Source organism: Salvelinus sp. IW2-2015, linkage group LG11, assembly GCF_002910315.2.
Source record: "Salvelinus sp. IW2-2015 linkage group LG11, ASM291031v2, whole genome shotgun sequence".
NCBI lineage: Eukaryota > Metazoa > Chordata > Actinopteri > Salmoniformes > Salmonidae > Salvelinus > Salvelinus sp. IW2-2015.
The window spans coordinates 15,492,245-15,504,656 of NC_036851.1; the positions used below are offsets into that span (position 1 = coordinate 15,492,245).

General features: G+C 43.3%; 1 protein-coding gene across 1 annotated transcript; it reads left to right on the forward strand.

Annotated features, from left to right (window-relative positions):
• The first annotated feature begins 4,893 nt into the window (after positions 1-4,893).
• LOC111969883 (protein snail homolog Sna-like) lies at positions 4,894-7,789 on the forward strand. The gene is made up of 3 exons (XM_023996246.2): positions 4,894-5,261; positions 5,842-6,354; positions 7,124-7,789. Exons 1-3 carry the CDS (start codon positions 5,186-5,188, stop codon positions 7,309-7,311), a joined length of 777 nt encoding a protein of 258 aa, XP_023852014.1. The 5' UTR covers positions 4,894-5,185; the 3' UTR covers positions 7,312-7,789.
• Positions 7,790-12,412: the final 4,623 nt, after the last annotated feature.

The window sequence follows — 12,412 nt, forward strand, 5'->3', positions numbered from 1 at the left end:
ATTATTCGATGAGGTTTAACGGCAGTTGGCATCCAATAAATGTTGCATTACCGCCATCTACTAGACTGGAGTATAACTCCCTTATACTTTGCTTGAWAAAAATGATAAATAAACAAATACCCTAGCATTTAACACTACAAGTTACACCCCACCACTCCACTATTTAGTCCTACCTCAGGCCAACAATCTGCAAGGATGGGACACCACCACTTAACACACCCTGCAACTCTTCTGACGTCAAGTCTCGCACACCCAAATACCTCTCTGCAGCTGCCACCACACAATAGTGAAGACATCAAAACTATGAAATAACACATATGGAATCATGTAGTAACCAAAAAAGTGTTAAACAAATATATTTTATATCTGAGAATATTCAAAGTAGCCACTGTTTTCCTTGATGACAGCTTTGCACACTCTTGGCATTCTATCAAACAGCTTCACCTGGAATGAGGTCGGTGATTGTGGAGGTCAGGTCATCTGATGCAGCAGATGCTGGGGGGGGGGAGGGGTACATTTGCCTCTATACTCCACACACACACACACACACACACACTGGCAGCAGAAGAGGCAATTGCCTCAGGTCTTACATCATCACATCATCAAGGGGCCTCGTGAGTTGGTCATAATAATAATAAAAAAGATCTGCTTGAGGCGCCCCCCCCCAAGGTCCGCTTAATGCATAATAAATAAATAATAATAATAAAATCCACATCAAAATCCTTCTGTTAGGGATATTGTATCTTTTGAAATCGGCATTCCGCATCTGCGGTGGAAGGGGTTGACACTACTTACCACCAGTGGTGGAAAAAGTACCCAATTGTCAAACTTGAGTAAAAGTAAAGATACCTTAATAGAAAATGACTCAAGTAAAAGTGAGTCATCCAGTAAAATACTACTTGAGTAAATGTCTGAKAGTATTTGGTTTTAAATATACTTAAGTATCAAAAGTTAAAAGTWAAAGTACAAATAATTTCAAAGACAGCACCATTTTCTTGTATGTTTTATTTACTTACGGAAAGCCAGGAGCACATTCCAACACTCAGACATAATTTACAAACYAAGCATGTGTGTTTAGTGAGTCCATTGGACCCTTTTCCTGTCTTGCTAAGCATTCAAAATGTAACTTTTTGGTGTCAGGGGAAATGTATGGAGTAAAAAGTAAATACTTTTCTTTAGGAATGTAGTGAAGTAAAAAAAAAAAAAATTGTAAAAAAAAAAGTGTAAAGTACAGAACCCCAAAAACTACTTAAGTAGTACCTTAAAGTATTTTTACTTAAGTATTTTAAACCACAGCCACAAAGTCATAATTATCGCAAAACCCTGCCTATTTCTACAATTTCAATTCTTAAAATCTGATTTTAAACCTAACCCTAACCTTTACCTCACTGCTAACCTTAAGCCTAACCCTAACCTCAAACTAAGATCATCTGTACACAACACAACATTTTGTRCCTGATCTGAGCCACAAGAAATGGCCATATGGGTTCTGGCTTTGTTTCATTTTACCCCCTCCCCCCCCATCCATTACTTTGTCCTGGTTTATTTAACATGTATGTAATAAAACACATAGCATAGGTCTACTACAGGCCTATGAGTCATTCTCCCTCTCATCCATTGGTTCCATACAGAATATGCTACGTCAAAAGCAAATAACCAGTGGAGATTATAGCATGTAAATCTTGGTGTGGCAAAACGACAAACACATTTTTTGATGCATGCCTGCAAAGCCACAACACGACACTAAACATCATGTTAATTGCATTATAGCGGTGACAAACTGTTAGGGCCTATATAAAGCTGTCCCAATAGCAGAGCTTTATTTTCAACACCATGGAGTGAATCCTTACCACCGCTACACTTGGCTGTCAGTGGAGCCTTGTCTGGCAGCAAAACAGTTCATTCAGCCTCATTTACTGCCTTTAAAAAAAAACTAGCTGATATGGCTGACTTGCTTAAACAAATGTGGTTTCTACTGACAATTGAGATGTACAAACTACAGCATAAGGGGATGACAAGCAGATAAGAGGCAATCCATAATTTCGATTAAGACATTCATGAGCGAGCTAGGACGGACTTGGTCAATATAACTATTTGTTCAGCACTTTTGAAATGTACAGCGACAGAATTCAGYKCATGGGCCGTTCTTACAGTATTCTCCCTGTACACCAAGTCAGAACATTAGGATAAATAAAAGGGGTATATAAGCAGACAATGAAAGCTCTTCTAATATTTGACAATTACATTTCTCTAAAACAGGCTATAGGCTACATGTGCACCACCAAGTCAGAACAGTAGGCTAAGTTATGAGAGGGAAAGGCACCAAATTGTTAGGGTGAGGCACATGGGCTAGTAACATCTTACTACACAACAAACACTTAGTATTACTTTCTTAGCTACAGTATACATATCTCCCTGGCATATTACATCATTTATGTAGCAGCATACAAGACGTTTTTGGACTCACCTTGTTGTGCTGTGCTCACTAGAACAGGAAGATGGTGCGGCGGTCCTTCTTATGGACACATTTTGTCATTAAACTTTGTCATCYAAGTCTGGCATTCTCTGGATTTATGGTGCTTTCAAGACAACTGGGACCTCTGAAAAAAACWAGGTTGAAACATGACGTCAGGGATCTTCAGGTCGGAGCTCTAGAAAGAGGCCCGAGTCCCCGACTTGGAATTTCGAGTTGGATGGCCGTTCAAAACMTATTTTCCCAGTCTGATTTTTTTTTTTCAGAGTTCCCAGTTGTCTTGAACTCACTGAAGTCTYAGATTTRCCAGTTCTGAATTTCCAGTTGTTTTGAACGTGGCAGAATTGACAGCATGGTCAATGTATTGAACCTTTTCTGGCCCATGGTGTGTTGCGAGTTATTATTAATCCTTTTAAGCTTGGAAAAGAGAACCTTAAACCCTGTCTTGGACCACACACCCTCTCCACTGAATTGTGGGCTAGTGATTTCTTTACAAAGCTTGCAGTTTGCCACTAATTCAAGTCAAATGTATTTATATAGCCCTTCGTACATCAGCTGATATCTCAAAGTGCTGTACAGAAACCCAGCCTAAAACCCCAAACAGCAAGCAATGCAGGTGTAGAAGCACCTAATTCCTTCCAAACCACTCATTGTTAAATTTGCGATTMCTAACTTGTTGTGTAATGTTTATGTTCAATTGTCGATGAGCACTYATACGTTTTATCTAATTTATTTTCATGTTTAGTTATTTTTATTTATTTTATTTAACCTTTATTTAACTAGGCATATGACAAGGATTGAAAAGGATTTGCCAGTAGATTGTCGACTTGATTCATGATGATGACTGCATACTAGCTTGCTAGCTAAGATTTTGAAAGTATGATGTTGTCATGATCAGTCCAATCAAAGTTAAGTTAGATAACGTGATTTGACATCCTTTTATCTGTGGCCAATGACCTTGAGCCTTCTTGGATGGGCACTTCTAATGTAAGTCTATGGCAGCACCCAAGGGGCTTACATTTTCGAGCTCTCCCTGTAGATTTTGTGCTTACTAGTGTCCCCATGAGTGACAGAGCACTGAGCCAATCATGGTGCAACTAGAGAACATTACCAACCCTTAGGCTCTGTAATTTACGCTGGCTGCCCCACCACAACAGAAAGCACGTGTTTTTTGAAACACCTGCAAGCTCAATGCAGATGTAGGACATCAAATCTAATTTATTTATAAAGCCCTTCTTACATCAGCTGATATCTCAAAGTGCTGTATAGAAACCCAGCCTAAAACCCCAAACAGCAAGCAATGCAGGTGTAGAAGCACGGTGGCTAGGAAAAACTCCCTAGAAAGGCCAGAAACTAGGAAGAAACCTAGAGAGTAACCAGGCTATGAGGTGTGGCCAGTCCTCTTCTGGCTGTGCCTGGTGGAGATTATAACAGAACATGGCCAAGATGTTCAAATGTTCATAGATGACCAGCAGGGTCAAATAATAATAATCACGGTGGTTGTCGAGGGTGCAACATGTCAGCACCTCAGGAGTAAATGTCAGTTAGCTTTTCATAACCGATCATTCAGAGTATCTCTCCCGCTCCTGCTGTCTCTAGAGAGCTGAAAACAGCAGGTCTGGGACAGGTAGGACATCTTCTGTGAACTTGTCGAACTGAAACCTGCTGATATTGAACTTGATTCAGATACCAATTCCACCCAAAAGGTGGCGTCATGAAACTACCAGCAGCAAATGAGGCACTGGTACCGGTAAATCAGGTGTTTTTACTTGACATAATGCGTGCTTGCCAAGTGTTAGTATTCACACAATAGTTAGTATTCACACAATACTAAAACAATTTTCGTATCTGAATAAGGGGTCTGTTATCCAAATGTTGCATGTTGAACATGCTGAACAAAACCATTAGAAAGGCCAGTCGCACCCTGTGTGACCTGGCCTATAYCGCCTATGTAGGCTAGCATTGATGGAATCGGCACACACCAAACCATCATTCTTTTGTTTTAGACATACTGACGTCTTAAAGAACACGCATTATTGTCTTGAAGTCGAATAAGAGACAATAATGCTTGTCTGTATAGTGATCTGACAAGGTTGCGCAAGTCTCCATACAAGGTCTAATTAAATTTTTTTTTTTTTTTTATTTAACTTTTATTTAACCTGGCAAGTCAGAACGATCACGGCCYGGTGTGATACAGCACGGGATCGAACCAGGGTCTGTAATGACGCCTCTAGCACTGAGATGCAGTGCTTTACACCACTGCGCCATTCGGGAGCAAATAGGACAACGTGTTAATGCACGAGTGTTTAATTTGCATAATTGGAATAGCCAATACTATTGCGTGATGTGTGTTATCTGCAGGTCAATGCGATCAAGGCCGGGTGAACGCTTTGGGGAACATGTTTGTGTTTAGGAATGGGTAAGCGAGTGGTATCATCCTGCGCTCATGCGGAGGTGGGGTGTGCCCTCAGGGCGTCAGAGTATTTCAGCAGAGGAGAGAGCAGSATTTTGGAGACAGTCCGTTATTTAGACAGTCACACAGTGGTCCACAGTTGAGCAGGTTGAGACAAACGGGTAGACTATAAGTTTCAGGGATATATTATTCTTTTTATACCGCTATTCTCATGTGGGAATAGTCATATCTAAATCATATTTCCAAAGTTTGAACCCGTGACTGGTGGATATTTTACGAACATATTTCGCAGTGGAAAAATGCCTCGTTCTTTCTTGGTCAAAAAGTATTTCGCCAATAAAAAACCCAACTATAGTGAACTGGAGTGTCAAAATGGTGAGTAGCTTTACGTTATTTATTAATTGTATGACGTAGAATGCATTACATAAAACATTACAGAATAGGTAGCCACCTGTTTTCTCTATTATTCTTCCTTACAATAAACCTCTGGGGATATGTTTTACTTGATCCACTTTTACTTGTGTTGCCCAAACATAAACTGTCTCCACGTTGGCAACCTTTACAAATCATATTCGATTTTTTCAAGTAGGCTAAGGCTCGTTATAAAAAAAAGGTAGTTCCCCCTAAACTGCACAGAGCTACAATACATTTTTTTCTACCCCATGTGAATACGTGGGAGGAAATGGCCCATGAAATCTCTGCTTGGTTGAATCTCTAATGTTTCTGGTGTAAAATGCTCTGGAATTWTATAAAGATATCACAGAGAAACCTGACAGGCAGTTGTTGCTTTACAAGTTGAAAATATATGGCCTATCCAAACTTCATGTTATCTATTCATTATGTTGTGTTCCAGTTACATTAATTACTGTATATGTCCATGATGAAAACGTCTCAGTATCTGTTAGCTGTGCTGTAAATGTATCTCTATAACCTAACCCTCTTCCTCATCCCTCAGCCACCTCGCTGGAGAGGTACCCACTAGCTGAGCTTCCAGCAGGGGKCAATAACTCAGCTGCCACCTGTTACACAACAGGACTGGTATGGGACGTGAGCTTCCTTCCAGCCCTCTACGTCCCCACATCCCCCACTGATGCCTCTCCCACCCCTGGTCCCCTGGACCTCAGCTCCCCATCTAGCCTCAGCAGCAGTGCCAGTAGCAGTGGAGAGGAGGATGAGGGGCGCACCTCTGACCCACCCAGCCCTGAGCCCACAGACACKTACCACCCCCCCCAGCGCCCCAAACGCACAGGCATCAAGAGCCATGGGGCCCTGACCGAGGACGAGAGAGTGGCCCCYGTCACTGCAGCAAGGCCAGCCTTCTTCTGCAAGCACTGCCCTAAAGAGTACACCAGCCTGGGGGCTCTGAAGATGCATATCCGCTCGCACACACTACCCTGTGTCTGCCCCACCTGCGGAAAGGCCTTCTCCAGGCCCTGGCTGCTGCGCGGCCACATTCGCACACACACAGGTAAGAACTCCTACACTTTCCATTGGGTATTACTTTGGTAGAAGYCAGGGGCAATTATTCAGTTAATTAGATCAACACTTGCAGTTTGACCAACAAGCCCAAAGGGCTTTGTATTGATCACTCATTGTTTTCTACCACACTGTAACAATGACTCCCTGAGAATTATCTTATCATTGGCTACTCTGCGAGACAACAGAATGTGTGATAACATTGTGATGAAGGGGACAAAGAACATAAGGAATCTTTCAGCTTTCAAACTGCCCACTTACTACCAGCAGCAACTTGAAAGTAGTAATCTAATTTGGCACTGATTTAATCATGTTAATTCAAGTGTGGTCCTGATCCTGACACCAGATTCATATTACCCTTTAAATGAGCTGTATTCAAAGAGGTGTTAATTAACCCCTCTGGTGAGCTCAGAGACAGCCAAATTGATGTAGTTGTGTGTATTGCTAATCAAAGCAAAGGTTCACAGAACCCGTCTCATACACAGGCTTACAATTTTTTTATTTGTTCCTTTATTTAACTAGGCAAGTCAGTTAAGAACAAATTCTTGATTTACAATGACGGCCTACCGGGGAGTAGTGTGTTAACTGTCTTGTTAACACTGTCATGACAGATTTTTACCTTGTCAGCTCGGGGATTTGATCCAGCAACCTTTCGGTTACTGGCCCAACACTCTTACCACTAGGCTACCTGCCACCCTGCAACATCAGTTAGTGTCATGCATCTCTATCCAATGCTCCTCCAACCATCTCCTCCTTCTCAGGTGAGCGGCCATTCTCCTGCCAACACTGTAACCGTGCCTTCGCCGACCGCTCCAACCTGCGGGCGCACCTGCAGACCCACGCTGAGGTGAAGAAGTACCAGTGTGGCGTGTGTTCTCGTACCTTCAGCCGCATGTCCCTCCTCCAGAAACACAGCGCAGTCAGCTGCTCCACCTCSTCCACAGCATGAGCAGGAAGGGGCCATGGAGTTATCCCCACAGAGACCTCAGGGCGGTAGGGGAGTCTACAGACTCATATCACCAGCAAGACCAGAGGAGCCTGAACCAATCTGCCAACAGAGACCATGAACTCACCGTTAACTAGTAGGAGAGGAAGTTGACCCTGACTCGTATCTCTTTGGATGGAACTTCCACAGCCATCTCAGTTTCAATCTCATTTAAAGAAGAAGAAGAACATTTTTCAAACTCCTCCCATTTCAAGTCTGGTAGATGTTTTGCACTGTAAGTAACTCTGTACTCCTGCCATTCTCCCAGTCCCAACTTAGTTTTTTCCTCATATACAGTAGTGGATTCATGAGGGTTAGTGGTGCCATTGTTTTTGTCTATCCCGGCCTTTGTCCTGGCCAGACAAGCTCAGGATCATCATGGCCTAGACACAGCTGCTGAGAGAGGTAGGGGTGCGTGTGCGAGATACATCTCCAGCATGACACATACACCACACACACACACACACACACACACACCACACACACACACACACACACACACACACACACACACACACACAACACACACACACACACACACACACACACACACACACACACACACACACACACACACACACTGTCCCTGGTAGAGTGGTGTAGATAGAGGTGAGGTGTAGATAGATAGAGGTGCTAACAGGTGCTCTGGCCCTGACCTTCACTGGGCTGATAACAGGTGACTTCCACCTCCCCCAGAAAGAGGAAGTATGTCATCATCACAAAGAGGATGGGGTCCGTTGGTCCCTTTGTATGCATGTCTCCAGTGGGTCCGTCTTAAGCTTTTACTTTGACTACATCAAGCCCAGATGTAATCTGATGTGTTTCAATGACAGGATAAAGCCATTTGTTTCTGTTGTTATTCCTTATGGAAGCTCTCAGCTTTCAATGTCGTTTTAATTCCTGAATGATAATCTAAGCCATGCACTCCAGGTTACCACAGTGTTAATTATTGCCATTGTTCTCTACAATGATAGAGAGAACAGTCTTTCCCATGCCATTTTTGTAAGATATAAACTTGTTTTATGAAATGTATTATTTCTAAACCAAAGATGTGCCTTCTTGTCTCAGCTGGTAGTATTACTATTATGCATCAAACAGTCAGAACTGTGGGGAAGGAGGGGACCAAATTACATGTCTGAAATGTTTACATCATAGAGGCATGGTTTCACAGCCCTGGCTGTACAGAGGTCAATTTTACATTTCCTAAACCTTTTATGGTTTACAGTGCGGTGTCCAGATTGTATGTAGTCTTTATTTTTACTGTTTGTGTTTTTCACTTCTATTTCAATTATTTCATAGCYGATGGATTTGCATTCAATAAAATAATTTATGTTTATAAAAAGTATTGTTTTACCTTTTTTTGAACGAGWGTCTAGCACTACTTATACAACAACCATATATGCATGTTTGGTTAGAGACTGTTAATTGGAATAGGGCTCTCTTTCAACAACTGGAAATGTAGTCTGTTGGGAGTGAATGAGCAGTTTGAATTGCCCATTGTGACGTTTAGTGGGAGGCAGGTGTGCAGGTGAACACACTGAGTGATGGACAAGGACTACTGCGTACACCGGCTCAATGTCTCCATCTCTCCACCTGCCACCGCCTCCTGCAGCKACTGTGCAAACAGTGTGTGTGCGTGTGCAAGTGTGAAAGAGAYAATAGATTTGTTGGCCAACATTCATRTTATTTAAACTTGTTCCAGGTCTGTATTTCCTTAGTTGAGGGAGTTGAAGCTCCTACTWTGTAGCCCAGACAGTGAGTCAGAGTCTGTTTAGCCAGGAGAGTCTAAGTTCCCATGGTTCTCTGAGTGATCAGGGTTGGGTTTCCCAAAAGCATCGTAGCACAAAGATCATCTTTCGRCGATTTAGTTTAAATTGAATTAAGATCTTAGTGCTATGATGCTTTTGGGAAACCTAGCCCAGGTCTGGTCACAGAGCAGCGAGGGTGCGTGGGCTGTTCCACTCAGCCTCTGTCTGCTGGAGCTTCTAGCCACATGGTTCTTAAACTACACGTTTTCTTCTCAGTCAGGGAAATAGTCATTGAGCAGGAGATAAGACTTCTYTGGCGAGCTCTAGACATTTGGTCATACTGCTGTGAGCTAACAAAGAGTCRGATATGGACCGATATGGAGTGAGAGGTCTGGGAGATGGATTAATAGTTCAGTCATTTGGTTGTTACCATTGCACCTTTGACCTGGATGTTCTTATACAGCAGGCATATTAAGTTCCAGCTGCTTGGAATTAATTCAGAGTGGTTTTATGATGTAAATTGTTAGCGTGTCCTCAGGCGAGGGTGTCGGCTCYGCTAATAAAATCACATAGCATTGCAAGTTGAAGTGAGTAACGGTTTGAGTCAGATTATGCTCTCTAGTTAACTTATTAATACTACATTGGAATCACTCATTCTGCTGTATGAATAATGTCTCTGTAGTTGAACTTCTTTCTTGCCACAAAGCTTATATAGTAGGCCTACCCTTTTGAAATCCAGCCACCAGTTGAACCCCCAACATATCATAACCCTCACCACACTCCAAGTTAGTGTATATATGAATCTTTTTMGGGGAAATTAAAACAGTACTTGCTCCCCCACTCACTCCTTTGGGAGATTAGAATGCCTGGTTCTGAAATGTGAGAACTTTTTCCTGCTGCACGCTTCCCAGTGCCAGAACACTCATTGTAATTTACCAAAGGGGCTGCTATTTATGCCATTAAGTGTTTAACATTCCAGAGCCCCACTGGGTTTGTGTATTCTTCTCTCTCTCTCCCTGCCTCTGGCTGTATATCTATTTATGTACATATATGTGTTGAGCGTGAAGTGTCCCTGCAGAGCAGCAGCTCTCTCTCTCTCTTCACAGGAGGCTCAGCTCTCCTCCTCAGAGACAGGCCGGCAGGAAATGGGAGTTTACATTGGCCTACTTCACCCAAAAAAGACAGGCTAGGAGCCGAGGAGCTCAAGCGCTAACCCTCACTGCTTACTGCCACTACACCATATCCCATCCCCCCACTGTTCTCCACTGRCCCACCCACYCCCGCTCCCAGGCCCAGTCCCAGTCAGGGGGAGAGAGACAGCGGCCTTCAGTGCAGCAGCAGCCAGGGCTCACAGTGGGCTCAGGGCCTGGGATACAGGAAGGAGCTGTCAGCCTCCCATAAACACGACTCATCCTGCGCAGATGACACAGAGGGCTTGGGGGTAGCGCTCCCCGGCCACCRCGCTGCCAACCCGCAGTTTTACACTGTGTGCTGCTAAGTTCCAGACTTGTGGATTCCTACGGGGCTTTCCTTCAGGCGCCGGTCCCCGTCTGTGGTTATCTTCTCTGCATGTTTTCCTACACAGCAGTGAAGTACGCTGATTTCAGGGAGCCGTTACGCTGTTTTTTCAATGTGGTGCCGTGCTGAGAAATATAAACTCAACAGCAGAGGGAACAGACTAAAAGTAGTAGTTCTCAGGAGAAATGTAAAGTATCATTGAAATATTTTCTGTTGATTGTCTTTTTAAAATTAACTAGGGTGTGTTTTACTTGCAATAAAGTTATAATCTCCTCCTGAGTAGCTCTCTAAGCACCTCTCGTCCCCCACCCTCGTATCCTATATAAAGTCTTCATAATAGTCTCCTCTCTGCCTGTTGCCTGTGGAGAGGAAGCTCAGACCAACGAACTCACCCAGATGTYAAAATCTAGCCTGTTAAGTCTCCTCTGTCTGCAAATAGGCCAAGGACAACCACTGCATCTGGTAAATAAAGAACCCAACAACAGTAACACCACAAGTATGCCTAATGATGGATTTCATCAGGGTTTGGAGTCTGCCTGAGGCCAGGATTGGAGAGGTGGTTGAGTGGTTGGGGGGGAGGGGGGGTGCATATTAAAGAGTAATGAATCACACACTCAGTCACAGGGTCGCCGTGGATGAATGTGCTCTCTGTTTTCCTGGAGTCTGGAGTTTACTAACTGATGACGCAGGCTGCACTTGATCAGAGACATGTGTTGCTGTGGACTCTGTGCCAGTGAGAAGCAAGGAGAGGGGGAGAGGTGGAAGGACGGATGGCGCCTAAGCCCTCTCCCTCTCTCTTTCTCTCCCTCCTGGGCATTGCCTCACACTGATGCTTGTGAGATTGGGGAGGAGGGTTGTCCCGTCCCACTCTGGGAAAAATAAACCCAGCCTTTTAGYCCAGGACAGGAAACAAGGGATCTTCAGTGAGCATCTTGACCTAACTCCATCAATTCCTTTACCATCCTCTTCTCCAAACACACTCAGGGAGAGGGAGAAGGGAGAAAGATTGAGGGTGAGAGAGTTTGTGTACATAACTAATATTGCCGAACAATTATTGAATTATATCCAAAAGGGAAGTTTTCATTGCCTGTTCAGCCTCACTTGAACCAGTATTTTTTTAAATTTCCCCCCTTTTCCATGTCCAAAGACTTAAACCTTAACTTTTGCAATAAATGGACCCATTATCCCTTATCAATAGTCACTTTKTTCAGTTCCCAAAATGATACGTTTTTCCAGAATTTCAGTGGAAGGCAACCAAAGAAACATGTGATCCACGGGCGAGAGAGAAAGTGATTTTGGCGATTGAAAGGAGAAAGGATGTCGAGAAAAGTGGACAAAAAATAACTACTGTAGAAAAAAGGTKACGTCCGCTGACTGTCTGCTTCTCCCCCATGTGAGCTTTAAATTAAAATTTTAGTTACAGGACAAATGCTTGGTTTGACCGGGGAAATTGACAACCTATCTCATGTCAGATTTCACTAAGGGGTCAGGATACTCTYACTGTACTCTCTATGAAGAATCAAGAATGATGAAATCCTGACTGCATAGTCATAGAAKGGGCTAAATGCTCTGAACAGTGCAGATGTAACAGAGTGCATTTGGTTCTGCCCCGAACAGGGATCGAACTAGTAACATTCTATATAGCAACACTTGTAACTCAAAGCCAACTGCCTTAGGTAACAGAGCAAGATTTGATTTGATTTTTGATTTTAAGAGATGATTCGGTCCTTGATCAACTCCTTGATCAACGGTTGGCATTAGATCTCAGGGTGATGCCACTGATGTACTCCAGCCAACAT